Genomic DNA, 27905 nt, shown 5'->3' on the forward strand with positions numbered 1-27905 from the left:
CGGTTCTCCAGATCACACTCCACCACTCCAAACCACCACTCTTAGCCACTACACCACGCTGGCTTAGTCACTGCACCACACGGTGATTCATTCTGCTTATTTCTAATGTTAGTGGTTAGAACCTGTACCTGTCAGGTTCGGCTATTGTCATTTATGATGCACCTTGAGATTGCCAAACAATAACATGCATGCTTTTTTAGCTGAAATGTGAATCTTGAGAGGTCAAATTATGTGTGGCAGACCCATGCAAGAAAAAATCAGTGTGCTTCTGACTTAACGTGGTGAAGTGGCCCTCTTAGGAAAGACACATGGAAATGCAGGAATATGCCAATGAATTTAATTTGCATAAAACAGCCAAGCTGCATTAGTCCACATTTTCCCCTTAACACAGGGAACAGCCAGCCCTGGCGATCTCATCAATCTGCTTGTTATTTTGAATATGGATCAAACTGCTGCTTTATTTAGAACAGCTGCACGAATGTAAAAGGAAAGGGGCAAAAAATGTCACCTGGGCTCCTTGTTAATGCATTTCTGAGCCTGAAAGGGGGGAAGTGACCTAAAGACTAAAGTGACCTGTGACTTCTTGGAGGCAGGTGCTTCCCTGTTGCTTTCTGAATGTCGCTGCTGCTGGCAGGAAATGGCAAAAGGTATGCTGAAAGTCAAACAGTCAGCTAAAAGTAGGAGGAGAAAATGGATGGACCAATACTACAGTTGACAGAACTTATAAGTGGTGGCTTAGAAAAGAAGTGGGGGTGGGAAATCTGCACTTCCTCTTAAACTTCCTCCCCACCATCCGACAAATACACAGGGGTGGCTTATTTTCAATTCTGAAGTAGTGTCATGACTACGAGCTAAGAACCAAGAAGCCCTTGGTTGGAAAGTCTCCATAGGTTTACCAGGTGGCTGTGGGCTAGGTGTTATTCTCTCAGCCTCAAACACCCAAAAACTGCAATATGGGATTATAATAGTGCTGACTTGATTTACTGAGTAGCCCAAATAGCTGGACAATCACATTAGCCTTAACCACTTTTTAATTCTTGCAATTAATGGATTAACAAACAAGAGGAGAAAAGGGAAAAACAAGACATAACCATATAAACTTAACATACCATATATATATAGTGGTGGAAAGTGGTGTCAAATCGCAACCAATTTATGGCAACCCTGTAGGGTTTTCAAGGCAAGAGATGAACAAAGGTGGTTTGCCATTTCCTGCATCTTCATAGCAACCTTGGATTTACTTGGTGGTCTCCCATCCAAGTCCTAATCAGGGCTGACCCTGCTTAGCTTGTGAGATCTGACTAGGCTGGGCCATCCATATATAGTGCTCAGACCTGGATGAGTCAGGCTAGTCAGATCTCAGCTCTGAGACACACACACACACACACACACACACACACACACACACACACACATTATATATATAGAGAGAGGGCAAGAGCTCTACAGTGCCTTAAAGAAAACAGATGGCTTAATATCATCCTTCACTTTATCATTCCAATACACAACAAATAGCCATAACCACTTTTATTAAGCTATGGCTTTGTGTAACTTGTGAACCTTTATATATTTACATAGCTAGAAGTGGGGAGGGGCATTTGGCCTTCTTGAGCTACAGCGGCAGAACTATGAGATGAGTTCTTGGGTTTGTGAGTAGCCCTCTAATAAATTTTTCAGTTTCAGATAACAAGCAACTTACAGCATTTTTTTTCTTCCTAGGTTCTGAAATCTGCAGTGGAGGAACATGTCTCAATCTGGTGAAAAAGTAAAGGTAAGTGGAAAGAAAATTTAGAAAGGAATGATCAGTTCTACTCGCTGAAATATCATAAGTTGTTGTCCTTGATTGGACAGAAAGGAGCAATGTAAATGTTGCAAATAAAAAGGAGTGTAAAAAGCTATCTGATAGCAAGTCATACTGTGTAGGTCGGTATTGTCTGCTCTGGCTGGAGGTGGCTTTCAGGCAGAAGATAGGTTCACAAGAGATACTTTTAACTGGAAATATCATGGATTGGGGCTTTGTAAGGCTATATTTCAGTTTTTTTATTTCTACATGCAACTGTATCTGTAGTGATTTTATGCCGATAAAGGACGATGTCAATGAAAAATCGTGGATTGGACTTGAGAGCTTTTGATATACAAGACCTGTGCTCTGTTACTGATCCACAGTCCCTTCCCATTTTGTACACCTGGCCATCCTTAATGGTAACCCCAGCTGATTGTGGGAGCTGGCCATTTCACCTTGCCTTATCTCTGCTTGTCCCTTCAAAATCAAGAAGTAATACCCGAAATTGTGTTCCTCCCTGCATTGCAAGCATACTTTTATTACATATGCAGATGTAAGAAAACAAAGCACAGTCCTAGTACTTCCTGATACTGTCTTCTTTCTCCCCTTTCAATGTCTGCACTGTGCGCAGCGTATCCGGATTACCTGCCAAGAACGTTACTTAGTTAATGAACTAAGTCGTTAATGTATTTAAAATATTTATATCCTACCTGCCCATTTAAAATGCCCGAGGCAGCATCACCATTTTCAATAGTTTCATTATATTCTTAGGAATCGCACAGCTGAAAGTTTGTCGGCTGTCCCCCCCCCCCCCCACATGAGTTCGATGTGGGGGTTGCAGGATATCTTAAATGGATCCTAGAGAATGTGCTGCCCATACTAATTGCAATATGGGACCTGATCCTTGAGCAGCTGTGGCCGTCAGTCTTCTTCTGCTGCCTGGAGCCAAGTAAACAATATACCTTTGCTAGAGGCAGTGGGAAAGGAAGTAATCCAAGCCTCGGGTGGGCCAGGAAGATGCACGTGTCTTCCACTGAGAGATGGACATTTGCTTGACACAGAACATGCACCTCTCTCTTTTGCACAAAATCTGGATTTGGAGGAATAAGATGTGCGACTTGTTCTTTCCAGTTGCTGCTTTTGAACATACAAAGCATTCCTTTGTTTTGGGGTCTCTGTTGGTGCCAGTATCTGTTTCATGTGCTTTAAGCACCTGTGTGCTTTTGCTCGGCAGACTTTGTTTTCGATTTACAGTTTTTCCCCGTTGCTTTGTCCCCCCCCCCCAGTTCTCTGATTCTGCAGGATATGTCGGCTTTGCTAACCTGCCCAACCAAGTCCACAGGAAGTCTGTGAAGAAGGGCTTTGAGTTCACCCTAATGGTGGTTGGTAGGTGTCTCTTCTTATAAATAGTTGGACTGTTATCTGTTATTGGTGATTAAGCCTGCATCTGTATGTATCGTGTGTGTATATATATTAGCTCATTTTGTTGAAAATCTGCTGCCCAAAATGATGCGAGGAGCTGGTTTAATCTACAGCTCCTCTTGTTCATCCCTGCATCTGTGAGTAAGAAGTGGAGTTATCTCACTAAAGAGGCCCAACTTTCCAATAGTGTGTTTAACAGCATCTTTCCCCCCTGCTGTCATCTTGCCTCACCCTAAGATTCTCTCCCCCTGTATCCCCACTTGAATTTAAATTTCAAGCTGCTTTTATACATGCACAGTTACTCCCCTTACACGCTTTTCCAGTTTCCCTTTTCGGGGAGGTTCGTGGTGGCTTGTTTCTGGCTTCCTGCAACTCATGACATCTTCAGAACTCTTTCCAGCCACTCGTTTCTCTCTTAATTTATTTGCTTTTGTGTCAGTTGTTGGTGTGTGCAGTTGCACAAATTCACATTATAGTGGTGCAGTAAATAAAAAGAACGAGGCCCTGTTCCTGAAACTGCGAGGAAGAAGTACATATGCGTGGGGGGGGGGGGGGAGAGAAAAAGAGGTCTGTGACTAGGAATAAACAGAACTGAAATTTGACAAGCACCTCGTGCACTCTGGTCTCCCCAGTGACATTCCTGCCTGGGATAAACTCCATGCTTTGCTAGTCAGTTGGTAAGGAGCAACTCAGAGCTTCTAAAGATGATGCTGGGGCCCATCAGGAGACGATGTTAAATTGCAAATCTACAGCCTCATGCCACAAGCTTCATATAGCAGACATAGAAAAAGGACCAACTGACTTAAATGATGCTAATAATTCCCTAAAGCAGATTTCCAAGGCTGATTGACTCACCAGGAAGCCGGCTTCCACAGCTGTCAAATTTCTCTCCTGGAATATAGCAGGGTGGAGAAATAAGGTGAAGGACTATGAATTCTTAGAATTCCTTAAGAAATTTGATATAGTCCTTTTACAGGAGACTTGGTGTGTAGCTCCCTTAACGTTAGAGGGATATAAAGCTTATTGCGTACCAGCCTTTAAATTAAACCCGAGGGGCCGCTGCCAATCTGGTTTAGCCTTCCTTATCTCTTCACACCCAAACTTGCAACTTGCAAACTCAGAGCTTCCTATCCCTCCTCCCCACTTTTGAGTTCTGTCCCTAAGCGGGCACCAAACAACACATTTGGGGGGCACTGTGTTGGGGGAATCACTGACCTAAGAAAGTTGGCAGTAGTTTCCGAATAGTTAGAGATTGTGATGCCGTCCAGGTTCAATATGCTTCTATTTAAAGGCCCTATCAGTGCCAGATCCAGTGTGTTCCGTCTATGCCGCTAAAACCTTCTCTGGCTCGCTTCCCTCTAGTCGGCTATATGAGATGTTTCATCAGCCCTGGAAAAACTTCTGAAGCAGTTTAATCATGTAGGAAAAGACCTTGCAACATACAAGAGGAAGCTGGATTCTTCTGAGCAGAGGGGCCAATTGTGAGATTTTTTTTTAAGCCAGCTGAACATTGTGCTGGCATGGCAAAGTCATTGAGTTGTGTTGCATGCACAATGTGTTGTGTGGAACACGTGTCGCTCTGGCCCACCAGCTTTTGACTATGGTGATCGTTGCCACTTTTCATTCCCTGCAGACCTTCCTGCTGCTTGTTTCTCCTAAACGGATCCCCAAAGCTCTCACCAGTCGTCCGTTTCCATTTCCATCAAGCCTCTAGTCAGGTTGACACTCACCAAAGGATTCTTATTTTATGGGTGTTAGCAGATTGCAGGGCAGCTTTGAGCTTTCTGTCCCTCCCTCTTTGTCGCACGGTGGTGGGAGGAGCAAATCTTCCCTGCTTTCTTCCAAGTACGCTTGAATTAAGTGCCCCAGCATTTGATTCCGCCTGTTTTTTCCTTCTTGCAGAGTGCAGCTGCCAGGCAGTTCAGGATTAGGATAAAGAGCCTCAAGGGTCAGTTTGGTTTCCCAAGGTATTCTTATAACTGAAGCAAAAGGGGCTCTGTTCTTTGAAACACTGGGAAATTGTTTGGTCCAGAAGACTTAACACATGGAATTAATGTGCAAAAAGGGCCATAGCTCAGTACTAGATCTTAGCGTTCCATGCATAAGATCCTGTGGTATTGGAGTACAGGCTTTGCATGATCATCCCCCAGCATCTCCAGGTAAAGGATGTTGGAAAGAGTCACTGGGGAACATACGAAAGGCCCTGCTGCATCAGACCAAGGCCCATCAAGTCCAGCAGTCTATTCACACAGTGGCCAACCAGGTGCCTCTAGCAAGCCACAAACAAGACGACTGTAGCAGCACCATCCTGCCTGTGTTCCACCGCACCCAAAACAATAGGCATGCTCCTCTGATACTAGAGAGAATAGGTATGCAGCATGACTAGTATCCATTCTAACTAATAGCCATGAATACCCCTCTCCTCCATGAATATGTCCACTCCCCTCTTAAAGCCCTCCAAGCTGGCAGTCATCACCACATCCTGGGGCAGGGAGTTCCACAATTCAACTATGCATTGTGTGAAAAAATACTTCCTTTTATCTGTTTTGAATCTCTCACCCTCCAGTTTAGCAGATGACCCCGTGTTCTAGTATTATGGGAGAGGGAGAAAAACTTCTCCCTGTCCACTCTCCAAACCATGCATAATTTTATAGACCTCTATCATGTCTCCCCTCGGCCGCCTTCTTTCCAAGCTAAACAGCCCTAAGAGTTACTGCCCATCAGAAGAGGCACTATCGGGCGACATCAGTAGTCTTCAACCAATGGGTTTGGGGCCCTTGAATAACTTACGAAGACCCACTCCTGGGTCATGAGTAGGGATTACCAAAAGCTACCATTTTTTTGCTGCCTTTTCAAAGGACCTGCTGCTAGTGTGCATTTATTTGTTTATTTTTCAGATTTGTATGCCGCCCTACCCAGCGAGCTGGCTCAGAGCGGGTAACATCATTAAAACATAACATGCAATCCAATAAAGCAGTAAAAGCAGCAATAAAATCCTCAAACCCCATAACAGACCCCATAGCAAAGATGGCGCACAAATTGTGAAACTGTGGGCGTCATACAGGTGGCACCCCTTCCACTCATATTGGAAGGTGGGGGGAGGACGGGAGGCCAGTAATGATGATATCTGCGGCTGTCCTCAGTTGTAGAGAGCATACCGCCGCGTCTCTTGTCTTTGCACGGTCAGACACTCTTGAGAGGAGCAACAGGGTTCAAATCAAATTTATTTAATACAGTCCGAGACCAATAAAATAGAATCAATACAATAATTCAAACTTCCAAAATATCAAAACTCATGGTAAAAGAAAACATTTAAAATTGTAGAATCACAGAATTATGCAGTATATTATAAAACCTACACCTAAAAAGTCTATGTTTGGCTCAACCAAGTTTCCTAATCTTGTAGGCTAAAAGTTATTGTTAAAAAGCCTATGTATGGCTTGAACGACAGGGCTGATGAGATACTCAGTGGTTGGAGGGAATCTTTCCACCGTTTTGATTCTTGGTTTTTTCCTCGCTACAGCACCCTTCTTGGCTAGGGTTTGCTGCACCTTGTCCTGTTGATCTACTGCCCACGGTCTTGACCTGGACAGCAGTGAGTTTATAACTCTGGCCCACATCACACAGTTCTGATGTCATATGACTTCCTGTCGCATTCTTGCAGTTTAGCATGTCCTATGCCCAGTAGAAAGTTTCTAGAAAAGTTAAAGACTCCTAGTCTAGCTGGACCAATGTTCTGATTCAGCATAAAAAGGCTCAAAGAAGGTTCTGCAGCCTAGAATGGTAGAACCTTCTCATTATGGCTGTCATCTTAAAAGCAAAGAGGACCAATCTTATGTGATGCTTGCAGGATACATGGCCATTAACTTTAAGGGAGTAAATGCACTTTTTCTTCAGTTGATGTCATTTGCTATGATGTTTTGCCCCAGCGTGTGGCTTGATGCATGAATGTGCTTGTCAGATTAAATGAAATTAATGTAAGGATTGGCGAGAGAGTGTTGAGGCTTATTTAAAGAAAATTGTACTTATTTTTGTCCTGCTTGCTTACTAAAAATAGGTAGTTTAAATTTAGAATTTGTATGATACACAATGCACAGGCTTGTTTTTTCCTGTTTTCTTTTTCAGTCTGCTTTAGCTAAGCCTTTGATGTCATTATATTGTAAACTAAGAAGGATGTTGGCAGAATAAAATAACTTTACTGCGTGATAAACTGCAGCACACATGAAAAAGGGGCAAATTTTGTGTTTAATTGAATAATTTTGTACACAGGTGAATCTGGCTTGGGAAAATCCACTTTAATAAACAGTTTGTTCCTGACCGACCTCTATCCTGAACGTTACATTCCTGGAGCTGCAGGTAAATTGTGTTGTTCTGGGCCACCTCTGACTTCGCTTGTCTTACTTGCTTCTGTTTTCCCGAAGGTGTATTCCTATATTTTGGCAATGATGGACCTTTTCAGTAAATAAGTATTCCAGCTTGTACCTATTGTATTTTGTTATAGAAAGGATTTGTTTCAGATGGTTGTTTGTCCTCATCAGTGGCTTCTGTTTAGCGCTCCCCTTGACAGCAGCAGTATTTCTGGTGCCTTCCTTTGAATGGGAGAGCCAGCATGGTGTAGTGGTTGAGTGGTGGACTCTGATCTGGAGAACCCGGTTTGAATGCCCACTCCTCCACATGAAGTCTGCTGGGTGACCTTGATTCAGTCACCGGTCTCTCAGAGCTCTCAGCCCACGCGGAGGCAGGTAATGGCAAACCACCTCCGAACGTCTCTTGTCTTGGAAATCAATTTCTTGCATTATGATTTGTATATCCTCTAAGTCGAGGACTGGTTTGAAAAGGGCATATTGGAGCAAGCAATAAATTAAACCACGGCCAGGATGCCGTGCACCATAGTTCTGCATGCCAAAGACTGCTTTGGACTTGCATTTCTGCAGTCGCGGTGTCTAGTGCTTGTCTGATAGGGCCCAGGTGGCTAACAGAAAGAGCAGAAACCAAGATAAAATATGAAAATAATTCATGAAATGCAAATGCTAAAACCAAGACTTAACCATCTATAAAGATCTCAGCAAAAATTTGCCCTCAGTGCAGCTCCAACAATCCACCAAGATAAATATATAGATCATGAAGTTTAATCAATCCGTTAATCTTTTCAGCAATAAGCTCTCTTAAATAACCATGTTTTCCAAGGAGGGAAGAGACCTGGATACTAGTCATGATGCATACCTCTTCTCTCCAGGATCAGAGGAGCATGCCTATTATATTAGGTGCTTTGGAACACAGGCAGGGTGCTGCTGCTGCAGTCGTCTTGTTTGTGGGCTTCCTAAAGGCAGCTGGTTGGCCACTGTGTGAACAGACTGCTGGACTTGATGGGCCTTGGTCTGATCCAGCATGGCCTTTCTTATGTTCTTATGACAGTATCGGCAAGTCTGTTCCATAATGGCTGAACAGCAACAAAAATAGCTGAGTTCCTGGGCAGAACTCCCCTTGTTGGCAGGTTGGTGGGTGGATCCAAGAGGAGGCCAGGGTTTGCCACTGTTGGCTGCAATGGACATGCAGGCAGCCTCTGTTCATGTGCCAGAAGTCTTTTTTTGGAGAGTTTTTCTTTCACCATCTGTCCCCATACAAGCCTCCCAAGTGTTGCTTAAACTTACCTGGATTTTAACGCCTGAGCGTTATCCAAAGGAAAATGGCTTTGAGGGCACGGCATGATAATCTCTTCCACTCACTCCCCCAACACACATTTCAACATCCATCCAGAGTCCCCAAACTGTTGTTTAAACTTGTCAATTGTTTGAGTTAAAATGAATTGTTTGTTCATGCTTTCGGCTTCATGGACGAGAAACCATTAACCTTTTAACTTTCTCCCTGACAGAGAAGATAGAGCGAACGGTCCAAATCGAAGCTTCAACTGTCGAGATAGAAGAGCGAGGGGTCAAGCTCCGCCTGACGGTAGTAGATACACCGGGATACGGAGATGCTATTAACAGCCAAGACTGGTATGTTTCTTTAGCTGCAGTGCTGAATCGTCACACAAGTTATCCCCATTTACCGATGTTTTGATGGTGGGAAGGGCAGAACGTAACTAGGAGTAACAATAGCTATGTAGGTGTCTATTTTAGGTTGTTGTTTTTTGTTTGTTTTTTGTACAAGGCATGCTCTTAGCTAGGAAATGGTGCTGTTCTTTATGTTTTTAGACCTGTGGTGCAGCAGACCAAAAATTGGGTGGTTAGCCCTCACCAATGATTAGTTCCTCTAAAGGCAGTTCTTTTCTCCAGGGCAAACCTTCTGCTGATGCCAGGGGCTTTTCTGCCAGTGGAAGAACCTCTTGCAAAGGAGGAAAGTGCAGCTGTTGGCAGAAAAAAAATCTGTAATGTGAAACTGAGCCCTACCAGCAGCAGCTACATTATGACTTATTGACCAACATTAACTCCTTAGAGTTGGTAGGTGATGCTGCAGGGACAGTGGAATGACAACTGGCAAGATTCCCTGTTCAGAGATTCCCCCCCCACACACACACACACATAGCCAATTCGGGTGTGTGCAGGACCTTGGAGGTCCCAGCAGTAGCTCTTTAGGTTCCAAACATTTTGTATCTTACCTTAAGTAGCACATTTCAGAAACACCCAAGTTTCTGAGCATCATTATATCCGATGGGTAGCCATGTTAGTCTGTCTGTTGCAGTAGAAAAGAGCAAGAGTCTAGTAGCACCTTAAAGACTAACCAAAATTCTGGCAGGGTTTGAGCTTTCGTGAGTCACAGCTCACGTCTTCATATACTTCTTCCGATATCTGAAGAAGTGAGCTCTGACTTACAAAAGCTCATAATGTGCCACAAATTTGGTTAGTCTTTAAGGTGCTACAGGACTCTTGCTCTTTTCTATTATATTTTCTGATATCAGAGACCCTTTGACTGAAAATGCTGTAATCGGGAATACCTCACCAGAAAAATATCACGTTGGAAATTTAAAAAACAGACACACACACCCCTTGCTGGATGAGGACTAAGCATGCTCCTATTGACCTCTAGGTGGCATAAAATGTTGAGTGCAGTTGAGCAACGTTTTTTTAAAAGAGAGAGAGGAAATTGGAAGAGGATGGGGAACTAGTCAAGCCCCCAAGTGCTCTATTGTATTTTAGAGGGAGGAGAATTGGGTGGGGGAGGGAAGCTTTCAGTTGTTTGTTTTTCCTAGCTGCAATTCCTTGCAGGCTCCCCACATGGTTGTAAATAATTTCAGTAATCGAGCAGCGGGAGATCCTGTTTTCCTTCGTGCAATGATGTTCATCACGACTGACACCATCGACTAGGAGCAACTAGGTTTTTATTGATGTTGGATGGAAAGGCACAATTCAGCCGGGAGTTCACATGTCATACTATTCTGGCCCACTCAGAGTTGTCCCAAATTCCAGTAATGTACATTCTCTGCAGGTACTTTTCCAATTGTTCTGTGTTGGAGCGCTTTCTTCATATTCTGTAAACTTGAACTTCCTCGTGTTGGATCTCAGAGTCCTTAAGCTGGACTGTTATGTTGCAAGAAGCACTTCCTGTTGATTGTATTCCATCCACTGTGTTTATTTTTTGGAAACGTTTCTTGAAGTCCTCTGTGTTTGAATTCCCACCCATTCTTTCCTTGGGGGAGGGGAGAGGGAGGAGGCAGAAAGAAAGTAAGGTGGTTCTATATTCTTCCTTTGCAATACTGCCGTTGTGCTGTCTAAGAGTACAAAGGGCTATATAGAAACTGAAATCTTTCCCCTTTAATTTGGAGCCTCCCCCCAGTAGTGTGTGTGTTCAACTATTGTTTGTTAAGTGCCATCAAGTCACTTCTGACTCATGGCGACCCTATGAATCAGTGTCCTCCAAAACGTCCTGTCGTTAACAGCCTTGCTCATATCTTGCAGGCTGTGGGTCATGGCTTCCTTTATAGAGTCAATCCATCTCTTGTTGGGTCTTCCTCTTTTCCTGCTGCCCTCAGCTTTTCCTAGCATGATTGTCTTTTCCAGTGACTCTTGTCTTCTCACAATGTGACCAAAGTACGACAGCCTCAGTTTAGTCATTTTAGCCCTAGGGTCAGTTCAGGTTTAACAAGCAGTTAAACTATTACACAGGTTAATACTCATGTGCACGCAAAGCTGTTGCTAATACTTTCATTCTCCAGCAGCTAAGTTCCTTGTGAAAATTCTCTATACTAGCTGTCTCCATCTGCCTCAGACCCAGGACCCAAACAGAATTTAAACTTGCATTGTGGGATTTGTTTTTCATTGCCTTGGAAGGTTCAGTGTTAAGAGGGTATGCTTTGCATGCAGAAGTTTCCAGGTTCACTCCCCAGCATTTCCAGTTGAAGGGTCTCTGATAGCAGGCAATTTCAGGTATTTCTCTGCCTGAAATTCTGGAGAGGTTCTGTCAATCAGAGTAACTGAGGTAGATGGACTGACAGTATGTGGCAGCTTCATATGTTAAGGTTGTTTTTTTTTGCCCTGTGTTGTGACGTAGAGAAATCTGCTTTGCTTGCAGAAGATTGTAAGTTAAGGTCCCAGAACCTCCAGTTAAAAAAAGGAGATAGAATCATAGAGTTGGAAGGGACCACCAGGGTCATCTAGTCCAACCCCCTGCCCGATGCAGGAAATTAACAAATACCTCCCCCCAACATCCCCAGTGACCCCAGCCCTCCCCCCACCATGCAGGATCCCACAAGCCTGAGACCTTGAAGAGCAGCTGTCAGTGAGAGTAGACAATAAGGACCTAGTCAAACAACAATTAAAACAAGTAGGGATCACTGAGGGAATGCCAAATGAAGCAAAGATGGCAACAGAAGGGGACATACAAGTCCCCCGGGGAGAGAGTTCCAAAGTTTTGGTGCCACGACCGAGAAGGCCTTCTTCTGGGTTGCCACCCACCTAATCTCAGAAGGCGGGGGGCACCTGAAGCAGGACCTCAGAAGATGACTGTAGTGGTTGGGTAGGTTTGTAAGGGAATAAGGCCTTCAGGTGTACTAGTTCCAAGCCATGCAGAACTTCAGAGGTCAACACCAGCACCTTGAATTGTGCTCGGAAACCGATTCAGAGTCAGCGTAGATGGGCCAAGACTGGGGTGATAATATCCCTATGACCCACTCTAGTCAACAGCCTGGTTGTAGCATTCTGCACTGACTGACATTTCGAGAACACTTTTCAAAGGCAGCCCTGCATATGTTAGTAAATACGTGTTGATCCTTCCATCCCATGTGGCTGGACCCCAAGATAATGTAGGCACCAAAAGAAAGCATTATATAAATAGTTTAACAAAGGGTCTTTTGCAGCTTGTTACTCAATGGAGTCATTTTAAAGTTGAGAAGCCATCTGAGTGTATTAAGCCTGTCTTGCCAATCTGTGTTTCGAAGTAGGAATCTCTTTCCCTTCTCTCTGACTTTTTGCCCCAGTGTGGCCTAATTCAGATTTCTGGGCTGCCAACTGTGGCCTCTTTAGATGGTGTCTCTGCGTTTTGGCCGCTTCCGGTTTCGTTCTCCCCCTCCCAAAAGGAGATGCTTTAAAACAAAACAAAATGCTGATGGCCTTGTTTGCTGTTCTAACGTACAGAACAGGATATGATGTCGTTTAGCTAACGATAGTGTTGCGGCGGAAAGCAGGTGTTTCCCGGAATCTGGAACAAGGTACAATACATTACGCTTTAATAGGAAATTTTTTAACAGTAATGAATGCTTGAAAATTGCACGTAAGCAAATTACAGTACCAGAGAAGCTTCAAGCACAATGCCTCCCTCCCCCAGCCCCCCATTGCCGCTGCATTTTGTGTGAATGTTCCTGTCTGTTTGTTTTTACTATTCTTATTTTGATTGGAAGATTCAGGAAAACCAAGCTTATTGGCCTCAATCCAGTTAAGAGGTTCAAAAGATATGGTATAGCTGGAGCAGTATAGTGGGTATGAGACTGAAGTACGACTTGGGAAATCCCCAGTTCGAGTCTCGCCTCAGCTATTAACTCAGTAAATAGTCATGAGCAAGCCATGATCTCTGTCTTAGGCCTTCATCTACAAAAACCTTTTTTGCTGTTGAGTGGCAGCCGACTTACTGCGACCGTGTAGGGTTTTCAAGGCAAAAGACTTTCAGAGATGGTTTGTCATTGCCTTTCTTTGTGTTGTGACCCTGTTCAGAGGTGGTTTGTCATTTCCTTCCTCTGCGTTGTGACCCTGGACTTCCTTGGTAGTCTCCCATCCAAATACTGACCAGCGCCGACCTTGCTTAGCTTTTGGGATCTGACAAGATTGGGCTAGCCTGGGCTATCCAGGTCAGGGATACAACGCATCCACAATACAGGGATAATAATACTGGTCTGCTTTGCAAGAGCATTGTAGGGACTACAACAGAGAGGCACTTTGAACAACGCTGTATAAATGCTGCTTAGCAGAATGTCTATCATACTGCGGTTTGACCTTCGGATTGTACTGAAAAACCCCATTTCCCGCCTTAGTTGCCCAACTGTTTCATAATCCTTTACTGAAATAGGAGATAAGAAAAGAAGCTCTCCTCCTGGCACGGTTCAATCTTTTGTGGGTTGCGACCACTGTCCTAGAAGTTTTAGGTAAAAACATTGTCTAAATATCTGAGCTCTGATACAGCGTCGAGAAAAGCCAGCCAACCGGAAATTGAGCATGTGGTGAAATTAACCATCCTAATAAGGGTCCCCCCCAAGATTTTTCCTTTGTTGCTCATGAGCTTCAGAAGGGAGATGACTCAGGCTTAGTCAGGGATTCAAAAGTCTTGTCACTTATGGAGGAAGCTTCCTCTGCACTTGCCTAGAATGGTTTTATTTTTGTCTGTGTGGAAATTCGTATCTAGCCTCATAAAAAAATGGGCCAGGGGGGCGGGGCTGGCTTGCAATTTGATGATAAAAATGTGATTATGATTTAATTATAGAGACTGGTGATATTAATTATAGAGACTGGTGATATTAACATTTCAGAAGCACCTCAATGAAACTGCACTGATGAATTGGAGGCCTGTAGCACACATGTGCGCCTCAAAGCGAACAAAACTGATAAAACAAGACATGCGGTCAGCAGAAATTTGGCAAAGCAAAAATGTTTATCTTCACCTGGTGCTCAAAATTCAAAAAAGCGGGTGCCAGGTAAATAGCTGCAAAGAAGGGGTTCTGCAAGCCAGGTGCCATGACAGGAGAAGATCTGTCTCTAGCAGCTACCCTTTCCACGTTAATCAGCGGCTGCTAGTCATGGTGACTAAAGGGAACCTCCATATCCGGAGGAGAATATCAGTGTTATCAGACAGCTGTAGCCTCTATACCCTGTTTGTTGGTCCTCCAGGCAGACAGGTTGGCCACTGCTTGACAAAGGATGCTGAACTAGACAGATTGCTGGTTTGGTCTGGCAGGGCTCTACATTCTGAAGATGGGAGGTCGCTGTCAGGCAGTTGGGACGCCAGCCCCCCCTCCCTGGCACCCCATAGTGTCAAACTCGCAGATGCACCCTGCAAAGACCCAAATGCCAGCTTGCTGATCAATGATCACATTTCCCTGCTGTCGTATGTTCTTTTTTTCTTCCAAGTTCTAAAAACGGCAGCCTAAGGCTGGGAAACTTCCCCAGTTGTGTCCTAAAAGGGATAAACTTCCCTGTTACTGTGACTTGACAAAAGACTTAAATGCTGATTCGTTTGAGAGCAGATTGTCAGTTAATAGATTCCGTTTGGGTTGTGACAAAGCAGGCCGCCTTGAGCATTTGTGTAACCAACAGTGGCATATGGGCAGCTGGGGGGGGGGTCTCACATGCTGAGCCGATGGATTGGTGTAGGCTGGAGAAGCATCAGCTGTGACTTGAGCAATTGCATCTGAAGCATGACTGTATTGTCATGCTTTGCCAGTAAATGCTGGTTGTCGTTCCTTAATATCCCTGCAGCGTCAGATTCTCAGGCAGAAGTCTTTCACATCTTCTGTAACCCGATCCTTTTAATGGGAGATGCCAGGGATTCAACTTGGGATTTTCTTTGTGCAGATCAGATGATCTACCACTGATCCACAGCCCCTTCTCTGAGATGGACAAATTCATAATGTCATTCTACTTGGGGATGTAGGGCTAAAGGGTTAAGCCAAAGGAGGTAGGTTTGGAGGAGGGATTTTAAAGGAACGGAGGGGCAGTGTTTCTGTAGTAATCAAGAAGTGCTTCCTTCCTTGACTGGCACAATAAGGGGAAATTGCATTTCTCACAAGTGCCTGAACTGAATACCCGACTCTCCTCACCAATTCCCTTTTCCCCTCTTCCTTCCAATCCTACAGTTTCAAGACGATCATCCACTACATCGACAATCAGTTTGAAAGATACCTTCATGACGAGAGCGGCCTCAACAGGCGCCATATTGTAGACAACAGAGTCCACTGCTGTTTTTACTTCATATCCCCCTTCGGACATGGGTACGAACGGGAGGTTTTTGTTTTCAGGGTAGACATTTTAACCCCGCAAAACAAGGTGTTCGGCAACTTTGTGCCAGGGATTAAAACAGAGCTACTTTCTGCAGTGTTGGTTAGCCAACTCAATTAAAATAATCTTTTGGGATTAATGGCGGTTGTGTGTTTTTTATAATCCCCCCCATTGTCGGAAGGGATTTAATATTAAACTTTGCAGGGGTGTATATTAAATTGATGACTACCTGAAATCTCTGTGTGGTTGGGGGAAGCTGAATTACTTACTATTCAAGCCTCCCCCCACACAACAAATAGTTGGCACTTTATGTAGTACAGATTGGTAACCAGGTACTGTCCCATTTGGATTAGCAAAAGGGTGTGTGTTCCTTATAGTGCTAGATAGGTGGGATTGGATTCAAAGGGGCCCCTCCACTCATAAAAAGTGCCCTTTGCATATCCAGCCTATATTCGATTTTGAATCCATTAAGTTTTGATTCTTTGTGTAGGTTGAAGCCTTTGGATGTGGAATTCATGAAAGCTCTTCATGGAAAAGTCAACATCGTTCCCGTGATCGCTAAGGCAGACACTTTGACACTGAAGGAGAGGGAGAGACTGAAGAGAAGGGTATGCAAAAAGTCTTTTTTTTTAAAAAAAGAAAAGAAAACGACAGCACTCATTTCTTGGTTCAGTGAAACCCAAACTGATGCAGGTTGACCAGCCTTCATTGAGAATTAGAGATCCTGGCTATATCTGTGGGCTACTGTGTCCAACAGTATAGCTCTGTCACTATTTTTGGCAACGTACTACCAGTGGAGGATCTGACCTTCCAACAGCTGTAGGGTGACTGGCTGTGTGGTCAGAGCTTCTCTGTAAGCCAACATAATATATTTATGTTAATGAGGAGCATTACATTCTCTTCTTGTTCACACATATGCGCAAGTCTCTCGAGGGCTTTAGCGACAAGCAACTCGGGTGCATAAATGAACACTGAGTGATCAAAACCTGCTGACTGAACTTTCTTTTTTTTAATTATAAACATTTAACCTTACAATAAAAGAAAAAGGAAAAAAACCCATAGATATGACATTACTAAAAAAATCAAATACTAATGGTACAAATTATTTAAAAAAACCTAAAACATTGCTACTAATATAACTAAAATACCCGTAGCACTTAATTAAATAATATTCTATTTATCTAAAATCCTCATGATAATTATATCACTACTTCGCTACAACTTACACATTGGGATGCTTTTTCCATCCTTGAAATTGTTAAATTCCAACGAGCATCCAGTTCTTCTGTATTTTTATCATTATTATAGTAAGTCAACTTAATTAAAGCATAGTTTTCTTTAACCTTGTTGAGCCAATTATTTAAGTCAGGGCTGCTGATTGAACTGCTGATTGGACTCTTGCACAGGACTTTTCGGCGGAGCTGGATATGCTGTAGGTCGAGTATTTCGAGTGATGAACTGATGCACGCCCATGTGTGAACCAGCCCAAAAATGAGACCCATGCTTTTCTTTTTTCCCTGGCATATCTGATGAAGGGGCTTTGACTCTTGAAAGCTTATACTCTGAATATCTTGGTCTCTAAGGCGCTACCGGACTCCTATCTAACTCTTCCGTTACACAAGTCTGCTGGTGCTACCTTGTAAATTCACCACTTGTCACTGCTTATTTCAGTTCAAATGGATGCAACCAGTAACAAAACTGTTGCCTAATAAGGAGCAGCGAAAGTACAAATAAACATCTTGGCTGTGACTAGGTTTTTTGTTTTTTTAATCCACTTGGGTCAGCGGTTGGTACAGAGGGCTTAACGGGACGAAATGTTTAATGTCGGTCCAGAGCTTTGAAAGCTTTTCAGCTACTGTATATTTTTCTAACTCAAAACATCTCTAATACAAAATCTCTAATCAAGGCCAAACATCCCGATCTGGCTCTTTGGGCCCCGCTTTGAAGCCTTGCTATTTTTTCTGATGTTTCTGCCATTTGGCAATCAATCTAAGGTAAGGAAGGGCAGGGTTTATTTTTTGTTTTGGAGGGCTTTTGAATAAGCAAAAAGCTTAGTTGTGGAGTTTCTGTCAAGGAAACCCAGCTTGGAGTAATTCCTGTTTTGACTCGATGGATGAAAAAAAAAAATCCCGACAAACTTCTGGAGTGGGAAGAACTGGAAGGCGGTTTCACAAGCTATGCCATGCAGAGCCATGGGTGGAAGTTTGCTCAAAAGAATGATCACATGAGAGGAGAATTAAGATTTTGACTTTTTACAGATTTCCCTCAGGAAAGCTAATCTTTAGGAACACACAAACTCCTGGGGCCAATAAAACTGAAGCTTGAGGAGGCAAAAAACACAGCTTCATTGTTGGGAGTATTATATTCAGTTTGTTTTCGTTGCGGTTCTTTTTTCCTCTCAGGAAAGCCCGCGGTCGAACAGCAGTGATATATTATGCCAGCACCCTTGCTGCCTTTCCCGCCATTGTTTCTGTTGCAATTTTTATCGCTAGGATCTTTGCCCAGAGAGAGTGGGCTTTCTTGTTCCATGTATCAGGTCAAAGGTGCAATACCTACATTGTGCAATACCTACCACCCCATACCCATGTGCAGCTTGCTCCTGTTGGGAGAGTTCTACTTGTCCTGTTGTATTTTCCTGTTGTATACTCCTAAAGATGCCATGCCTTTTAGTTGAAAGCATTCAATATACCTTCCACAGGAAGTGTACAAAGTTCTTTAGGGAGAACAAGTGATTTGCATGCAGAAGGTCTCAGGTTCGGCCCAGGTAACGGGATGCCTGATAGAAAGTGTTGGGAAAGACCTTTCTCTGCCTGAGATGCTGCAGAGCTGCTCATCAGAGTAGGCAATGTTGAGCTAAATGGATTAATGTTCTGATGTAGTAGAAGGCAGCTTCATATGTTTATATGGATCCCATGTAGCTTAAAAAAAAACCAAGCCTGTATTTTTCTTGTTCACATTCCCTTTCCTGCAGGTCTTAGATGAGATTTCTGAGCATGGCATCAGGATTTACCAGTTACCCGATGCTGATTCTGATGAGGATGAAGAATTTAAGGAACAGACCCGGGTACTGAAGGTGAGTTTGGGACTAGCTAAGATAGCCACATCAGTCTGTAACAGCGGACGTTAGGCAAAGTTGACAAATAAATCTGTTAATTTTTTGTGTTGACAGCTAACTCAGTTTGGGGTTTATTCTAAACACATTCATCACATGGGTGGGAGTTTAATGTCACAGCTTTCCTTCCTCTGAAACAAAAACGATCGACTAGAGCAGTGGTTCCCAACCCTTTTCGAGTCGCGACCCCCTTTTACAATTGCCAAGTAACCTGCAACCCCCGCCACATTTGCATAAAGCCATAAAATGACATTTTCAACAGGATAAAGAAAACACATTAAAAATAGATTTTTCAGAATATGATTAGGCAGTTCATGAGAGGGAGGGCATCGTGGCCCTCTTCTGGGCATGGAGTAGGGGTCATTGGGTGTGTGTGGGGGGGAGGTAGTTGTGAATTTCCTGCATTGTGCAGGGGGTTGGACTAGATGACCCTGGTGGTCCCTTCCAACTCTGTGTTTCTATGAAAGGCTGCAGGTAAACAAACGAGCAAACAGATAAATGGGATGGATAAAGAAAGGAAGGGGATTGCGAACCAGGAAGGGGCTGCCACCTGTTGTTGGTCCTCTGCACAATCCCTGAGTGCATGGATGGGGGGCAGCTGGAGTCTCCAGATGGGGACTATACCAGTTTCTCCCAGATGTCATGCTTACTTGGTGTAGGGGGTGGGGTGGCTGCGGGAGGGGGCGCGCTGGGGGGGGTGCCCTCACCTCGATGTAGCCCCTCTGGAGGTAGCTGTAGGGCTGGCGTCGCTGGAAGTCGCCGCGGACATCCTGGCAGGCGGCGTGCAGGGAGTTTGGGCCGAGGCGGGTGCGGCGTCGGCAGGCACGCAGGCAGCGCACCCGGCGGAGGATGGCAGGGGCGAAGGGCAGGCCTCCCGCCGGCAGTGCCACCCGCACTCCAGGCGAGCCTCCCGTGGGCAGCAAGGGCGTGCTCCAGGCAGCGCACGGCGGCAGCGAAGTCCCCCCGTGCGCCTCCACGCTGGCCGCGTAGAGCGCGTCGAAGGGTTGCTGGGGGCCCGAGGGGCAGGACACCCCCTCTCTGCCCTCTCCCAACGCCCCCAGCAGTTGCAGCAACAGCAGCCCGCCCAGGCCCAGCGAGGGGAGCATCCTGGGGGCGGGATGGGATGGGGGGCGCAGGTGGCCCCGGGTGGCAGGAGGAAGCGGCCCCGGCGGCAGAAGGGGGTGCGGGGCAGTGTCCACTCCGTCGGCTGGGTGCGCCCCGAGGGCTCCAGCGCGCGGCGGGACCGGCAGCCCTGCGATCCACCAACGGACCGACTGGCTCGCCTGGCCGCTCCGCTCTGCTGCCTGCCTGCCTGCTGCTCCCTCCTCCACCGGAAAAATAAAAATAATTACAAGTAAAAATAACGTGGCGACGACCCTCCAGAAAACACTTTGCGACCCCCTTGGGAGTTGCGACCCACAGGTTAGGAACCACTGGACTAGAGTCTAGAACTGGCTGCATAGTCAAGTATCTTTCTAGTGGAATTCCCTCTCTGCATTTTTCCCTGCCTCTTTTGGCTCTTAAGAGCGGAGCGACACTGTTTTTATTTTCCCAGGCCTTGGGGTGTGTGTGTGTAAGTAATAGTTGCTTCCATATTCCCATATTTTCATCTGCTTTGATTTTAGTTGTTGCAGTTCAGATCTTTGATGCTAAATATTCAGAAAATTGTGGGGATTGGACTTCAGTAGGTTGTAGCATCCTCGTGAGCCATCTTGAATGGTGTTTAGAGGCCGGATAGCAACATAGAATTTCTCTTTTTTGTTTGGAACCTAGAATTCTACTAGAGGATGATGACCATTGGGTTTTTTTTTTTTTTTAATTATGTCATTTATAGTCTGCGTTTTTCACTTGGATTCAAAGCAAAGGTTACATACATAATCTCGCCAGAGACAAATGGATCACAATACACATTCAGAGGTGGGGACCTGCCCTAAAGCAAGCTATAGTTGCAAAGTTATTGGCTGATACTGATCCAAATGTAACCCTCACCATGGCAAAAATTTTATCTATGGTTTTTAATGATACCTCTTTTTAACTGTACTGTTTAGATATTATATTTTTGTATGTTTGGGTATTTATGCATCATGGAATGCACTGAATTTGTTTTGCTCATGACTTGTTGGTCCACAAGCATAAAGGATGGAATAAAGGAAAAGCCAAGCCGATTACACACAGTGAGTCAATGCAATTGAAAGGATGGGGCATTCAACAAACAACACAATAGGTTCTGCAACCCTAACCCTGTCAGAAATCTAAAGACAGAACTGAAGCAAATCATAAGGGCTAAGATGACACATTAAATAATTACACAAAATTACACAACAGGAACTAACCCACAGTAAACTATACACAATAGTACAAGCCACGGTCCCCAATAATTTATCCAAGTAACTTTGTGAATCATTTAGTACAATGCAACTCTATAGCCTGTATAGAAAAACTCTCTCAAATAATTCAGTTTTGCATAGTTTGCAGAAAGCCAGGTGATTGGGAGCCTTGCTGACCTCATCAGACAAGCCATTCCACAAGGTGGGGTTCACAATGGAGAAGGCACTTAGAATCATAGAATAAAGTTGGAAGGGACCACCAGGGTCATCTAGTCCAACCCCCTGCACAATGCAGGAAATTCACGACTGCCTCCCCCACCCACCCACCCCAGTGACCCATACACCATGTCCAGAAGATGGCCAAGATGCCCTCCCTCTCATCATTTGCCTAAGGTAATAGAATCAGCATTGCTGACAGATGGCCATCTGGCCTCTGCTTAAAAACTTGTACTGGCAGTTGTTGATTTTGCCCATTTGCAGGTTGGCACCTGCAGAAGACCTTGCTCAGATGAGTGAAGCTTTCATGGTGGTGCATACGGGGAGAGGCGGTCTCGCAGATTGGTTGGATCCCACAGATCCATTCCACTAATGGGAGGGCCAGTTCCAGGTTTTGGTGGGTCTGGGTAGAGAGTACCTGCCCCCCTCCCCTTTGATGCCTTTGGATGTGCCCACCCATGCATTCTTCTGCTGCCCACTCACTTGTTTGCTGGCTTTCTTAGTGCTTGCATGCTGTTTCCCCACAGCACTGGGAAGGGTATGCCACCAGAAGTGTTGAAGGGCTAGAGGGCTTACAGGCATCTGATGGCGTCTGTGAGAAGTATTAGTTTCCCCAGCAACAAGTGAAAACAGCAGAGACAGCACCTATACAAAAGTGCTATTTTTTATTCACAGTGATAAAGTGCTTCGCAACCCACCTCCTTCTCACAACCCACAACCACTATACACATATAGTACAGATATATACACTTCTGGCACAGTTTACCAGCCAATGAACTGTTGGCTGCTTTGTGGCCAGGACTAACTTGCTCAGTCCAGTTCTGACCAGAATTTCTTCTCAGTAATTGAGCTATCATATGACTCCAGCTATCACCTGGCTGTCACTTGGATCATTGCAATCTACCTGCTATGTGCAGTCTCAAATGTCAACAAGCAGGTGGGCAGCAGGGAACACACACAGGCATAGGGGGGTACCCTGGGCCCTAGCAGCTGTCTCGCCTTCAGGGAATGCTGATGCTGGCCCTGGCTAACAGTGGCACCTTCTCCCTAGTGCAAGAGGCTATTCTTGAAAGAGGCTCTTTGTGCCAGAGGAAAAGCCCCACAGTTGACCGAATGGATCCTCAGGATCCTGATAGAGACAAAGAGGAGGTCATTTTACTTTTGCACACATGTTAAGGTTACATCCAGTAATAATTTTTGAGTGTGACTGTAATATTTCTTAGAGTGGTCATCAGGATGTGCCTTTCGAATAACGGCACCATCAGCATGGTGTAGTGGTTAAGAGCGGTGGTTTGGAGCGGCCAACTCTGATCTGGAGAACCAGGTTGATTCCCCTCTCTTCCACATGAGCGGCGGACGCTAATCTGGTGAACTGGGATGGTTTCCCTACTCCTACACATGAAGTTAGCTGGGTGACCTTGGGCTAGTCACACTAGAGAAAGTCGGCATATTAAAAAAACCAACAATCAACAACCATCGAAGAACAGGGCACCCACGAGAATACAGCATCAGCAAAAAAGACAAGCCCTCCTCCTCTGAGCAACATAAAGTCGAATTTTTGACAATGGACGAAGACCTTAAATAACCGAGGGAGGGGGAGCAGCAGGGGTGGTTTGAGCGGCTGCCTCATAATGTGGGACAGGTCCTCTGGGAATGTGGTGTCTGCTTTCCTAGCAGTACAGCCTTGTTTTGTGTTCTTGTTTTCTAAAAGGCTTCTGTCTTTGCCATCACTTGTCATCTTTGCTCGCACAAAAGTCAACCTTCAGAAATTCAGAAATCTGAGCAGTTAGCAAACCCTGCTTGTTTCTGCAATTTCCCCTTTACTTAAATGAAAGCATAGGTTTCCTGGAATCTAGTGATGCCCTGAGATGTGCATGAACATTCAGTGCTTTGAGTGTTCAGCTGCCTCCACCCTTTTGGCATTCTTCACAAATGATCCCATAAAATGGAATTTCTTTCTTTTGACTCATCCAGGCTAGCATTCCGTTTGCTGTCATCGGCTCCAACCAGCTTATTGAAGTGAAGGGGAAAAAGATCAGAGGTCGCCTGTATCCCTGGGGAGTGGTGGAAGTTGAGAACCCAGAACACAATGACTTCCTGAAGCTGCGCACCATGCTAGTGTAAGTGGCAGCCCCTGCTTTAGTCACTGCCTGGAAGATACTTCTAATGACCTGTTTTGCGCTGGGAGGTGCTTTCCTGTATACGTCTCCCACGAACACCCTTCAGTAAGATTAATGTACGGAAATAATGCTCGAAAGAAAACACCTGATGCTTTTTGTTTCTAGGTTGACAAGGCGGGGGAGGGAGGAGAACCGCTTTGTTTGTAATTAAAATGTGCTGTGTGTAGCAGGTAAAATTCCCAAATTACTTTCCTTTATCCCTTAGAAGCTCCTCTATCTATTGATCTTGAGCAGCGTAAATCTAATGTTTGAGGGATATAAGGACTGAAATAAATCTTGCCACTGACAATGTAGCCTTGGGACCCCTGTCACTTAATTAAAAAAGGCATTATGTCAGACACAGAGGCATTAGATTTATATGTTATTCCCAAATTACTTTGAATTTGCAGTGTGGGTTTTTCTCATAGTACACCTGGACTTCATAGCTGCTTGAGCTGACGAGGGGAAGGTCCTATATATTGCTGTAACAAAATGTGAAGTTTGCCCTAGAGCTGCTTGCATATTTGGTTCCAACCAGCAGGACTTCATAAATTAATTTTTACCCTTCTCCACCCTCAATATGTAATGATGTTTGGTTTCACTAATAGGAGATTATTTGTGTGAGTACTTCAGGTAGGTGAGAATGGGAATGCCGGTCATTTTGTAGCGAGGCAGGTTGTAGAGAGAATCAGAAATGTGTGGATAGCCAGCATAGAGTAGTGGTTAGTGTCAGACTGGCATCTGGGAGATGCAGGTTCAAATCCTGCTCTGCCGTGGAAGCTTGCTGGGTGACCTTGGGCCAGTCCCGCCTCTCCTCCAGGGCTCTGAACCAATCCTTGTGATTTAGGCCTTTCGCCAGTCCAAATGATTATTAGTTCATGGAACTCCACTAGATGGGAGGGGGTGAGCCAGCCTCAACTTGAGAAGGGTGAAGAGAACTTTTTTACTTTTGGGTTAGAGATTTCGTGGCTCTGGGAAGGAACGTCAGCTTAAAGGTAAAGGTCCCCTGTGCAAGCACCGGGTCATTCCTGACCCATGGGGTGACGTCACATCCTGATGTTTCCTAGGCAGACTTTGTTTACGGGGTGGTTTGCCAGTGCCTTCCCCAGTCATCTTCCCTTTACCCCCAGCAAGCTGGGTACTCATTTGACCAACCTCGGAAGGATGGAAGGCTGAGTCAACCTTGAGCCTGCAACCTGAAACTGACTTCCGTCGGGATCGAACTCAGGTCGTGAGCAGAGCTTAGACTGCAGTACTGCAGCTTACCACTCTGCACCACGGGGCTCTTAACAGTTTAGCTGGGCTTTTATTTGGCTTTTGGTTAGGGTTAGAGGAGAGAGCTTAGCGGAGAGAGCTTATTTCAGTCGGCTTAGGGGAGAGAGCTTATTTCAGTGTTGCAAGTAAAAGGTAAAGGTCCCCTGTGCAAGTACCGGGTCATTCCTGACCCATGGGGTGATGTCACATCCCGACGTTTACTAGGCAGACTTTGTTTTTGCGGGGTGGTTTGCCAGGGCCTTCCCCAGTCATCTTCCCTTTACCCCCAGCAAGCTGGGTACTCATTTCACCGACCTCGGAAGGATGGAAGGCTGAGTCAACCTTGAGCCGGCTACCTGAAACCGACTTCTGTCGGGATCGAACTCAGGTCGTGAGCAGAGCTTTTGACTGCAGTACGGCAGCTTACCACTCTGCGCCACAAATAAGCATCCTGTTAAGGGTCCATCGTTCCTATCTAGTGTGTGTAGGTTCTGTGGAAAGGTGCTCTGTGTGGGAAAAGAGCAGCCTTGAACCTGCTGAGGTAACCTGTCCAGAGAAAAGGGAACCAAATCTCCCATCAGGGTTTATTTATGTTGCTTGAGAACCAGTTTCACTTAATATATTGAAGCCATCCACGCATACCATTTCCTTTTTAACACGTTATTCTCTGTCAAATAAATTTTTGTTGTTCATCTCCAACTGTTGTCTGTCAAATCTAAAAAAAGTACACATACACATGAACATGAACACATGAAGCTGCCTTATACTGAATCAGACCCTTGGTCCATCAAAGTCTACTCTGACCGGCAGCAGCTCTCCAGGGTCTCAGGCAGAGGACTTTCACATCACCTATTCTCCTAGTCCCTTTAACTGGAGATGCCGGGGATTGAACCTGGGACCTTCTGTGTGCCAAGCAGATGCTCTACCACTGAGCCACAGCCCCTCCCCAAAATAGTTTCTGTTTACCTCACAAATAAGCACAACCTTGGTCTAGCCATTTCCCAAAAAAAGACCTTGAATGAGCACATAGCTCACATGCTACCAATCCTTTACTCAAAGCTTATGTCCTCCTTTTAACCTGATTGTGGGCAGTTGGGGTTTAAAGAATCTATTGGAGAGACCAGAGTGGGGGACTGGACATTTTTCAGTCCATTACAAATTTACCTTAGAGCTTCCCCCCTTTCTCTCTTACCTCATAGAGTGTGATATTACACCACATACCACTACACCCTAAAACGAGAGAACTACTCTTTTCCAGCATACGAAATCTTCCCTGTATTGTCACTACAGGCACTTTCTGCATGCCAAGTGTGTGGTTTGAAGTCCAGATCCTCCCATGAAGGGCAGAGGGTTCTGTGTCCATTTCTGGTTTCAGTAATAGGTGCTATTTACACAGCCCAAATAATGCACTTTCAATCCACTTTCAATGCACTTTGAAGGTGGATTTTACTGTGTGAACTGGCAAAATCCACTTGCAAACGATCATTAAGGTGCAGTGAAAGTGGATTGAAAGTGCATTATTTGGGCTGTGTAAATAGCACCCAAGTTTGGATGTTCAGAGTGGAGTATTTTCAGTGTGGAATGTACAGTTGACTGCAATGTTGTCTTCTCTTTTTTTGTAGTTGGTCATAAGAAGCTTTGGAATTCTATTTTAAAAAGGAGCATGGCTAAATTGTGAAATGCATACAGAGAAGGAGGGAACATGTTGTAAAGAATGTGTGTAGAGATTAATTCTAGATAGCAAACGGCATAAAAATTCACACTTGTTAGACAGTAATACGAGAATTAAGACTGAATAATCCTCTGGGTGTTGGAAATCTGGTCCACTGAACTCTGTGTGACTTTTAAGTACACTTAGAATCTTAGGATTCATAGAATCATAGAGCTGGAAGGGACCACCAGGGTCTTCTAGTCTTCTAGTCCAGCCCTTAATACAGCCCCCTATCCCGTGGCTTTTGTCCATTCAGGTCCCAGCATGACCTCCAGCACTGCCATTTTGGTGGACAAAGGGGACCTCCTTCTCCCGTTTTCACCAGCCAAAAGAACTGGTTGGCCTCAACCCACTGTGCTAAACTGAGCATTTCCTGGTTGGGGACGCTAAGTGCTGCATTTCTTTGCCCTGGCCCCTGCCTGGTGGAATAGTCTCTCTAGTGAGATCAGGGACCTATGGGACCTGAAACAGTTCTGCAGGGCCTGTTCTGCCGGGCCTATGGTTGAGGCCACCTACAGTTCCCTGTATATTAATGCTGGCCTCCCTAACCTCCCCACCGTGATAATATCTTTTAATCTTTTTATTCAATCTGTATTTATTCCATCTGCTTGCCTCACTTCCTGCAAGCCTACAGAGCTATCCTCCAACTTCAGTGGTCCCTCCCTTGGAGGAGGGACCACAAACTGGAGGAGGGCTCCTTAAGCAACATGAAGATTCTTTGGGGGACACTTGGATCCATCCCAGTGTTTATCAAGATAGGACAGAACAGGCTCATGAGGGCTGGAGTACATGATATTGCTGATGTGTATCATTGGGTTTATTGTGACTGTATTCTTGGACTAGGTGACCTGTACAACTGGCAAGGGGGCTAAACTTGACTGCTGCAGATGAAACGATGGGAGGCATGGTTAGTTAACTATTACCCAAAATAGTCCTTTTCCCCGGTCTATCAAGCAAAGGGACATCCCCTTTTACACACAACTCTATGATTCTATGAATCCTAAGATTCTAAGTGTACTTAAAAGTCACACAAACAAGTTTGTGTTTTGTGCTACGCTTTAGAGGTGCCTTAGGTAAATTAGGATGATATTTATATGATTTTGTGGGGCTGTTTTAAAATGTTTTAAAGTTTTTACCGATCTAATGGGGTATTTATTTTTGTAAGCCTTTCTGAGCCTGATTTTGGCAAGGGAGAGCAGGATAATAAGTGGAAATAATAAATAAATAAATAGATTGCTTTTAATCTCTTTCAGAACCCACATGCAGGATCTACAAGAAGTAACCCAAGACTTGCACTATGAAAACTTCCGGTCCGAGAGGCTAAAGCGCACTGGCAAGTAAGTCCGTGCTTGGCACTTTCTCCCTTGTGATCCTGCTCTTTCTCTGGCCATAGCTGCAGATGCAGCAGCTCTCTAACTCTCATATCTGCTAGTCACATTCTTGGAAACCCCTTCCTTCCTTTATCCTAGCCTGAAATCACACAGGGAAACCATGTGCTGTGTAAG

At 44.8% G+C, this 27905-nt stretch overlaps 1 protein-coding gene across 2 annotated transcripts in view; it reads left to right on the forward strand.

The window, feature by feature from the left end:
• Window positions 1-1719: 1719 nt before the first annotated feature.
• The window catches only part of LOC130486607 (septin-2), a 54290-nt gene continuing 28104 nt past the window's right edge, over window positions 1720-27905 (forward strand). For both annotated transcript variants that reach the window (XM_056859926.1, XM_056859928.1), the window contains exons 1-9: window positions 1720-1771; window positions 3070-3169; window positions 7475-7561; window positions 9078-9201; window positions 15480-15614; window positions 16112-16229; window positions 18593-18694; window positions 23251-23396; window positions 27654-27737. In XM_056859926.1, coding sequence (XP_056715904.1) covers window positions 1745-1771; window positions 3070-3169; window positions 7475-7561; window positions 9078-9201; window positions 15480-15614; window positions 16112-16229; window positions 18593-18694; window positions 23251-23396; window positions 27654-27737 — 923 coding nt within the window. In that variant the 5' untranslated portion in view covers window positions 1720-1744. The remainder of the gene's footprint in view (window positions 1772-3069; window positions 3170-7474; window positions 7562-9077; window positions 9202-15479; window positions 15615-16111; window positions 16230-18592; window positions 18695-23250; window positions 23397-27653; window positions 27738-27905) is intronic.

The sequence above is a fragment of the Euleptes europaea genome, chromosome 13, assembly GCF_029931775.1.
Source record: "Euleptes europaea isolate rEulEur1 chromosome 13, rEulEur1.hap1, whole genome shotgun sequence".
NCBI lineage: Eukaryota > Metazoa > Chordata > Lepidosauria > Squamata > Sphaerodactylidae > Euleptes > Euleptes europaea.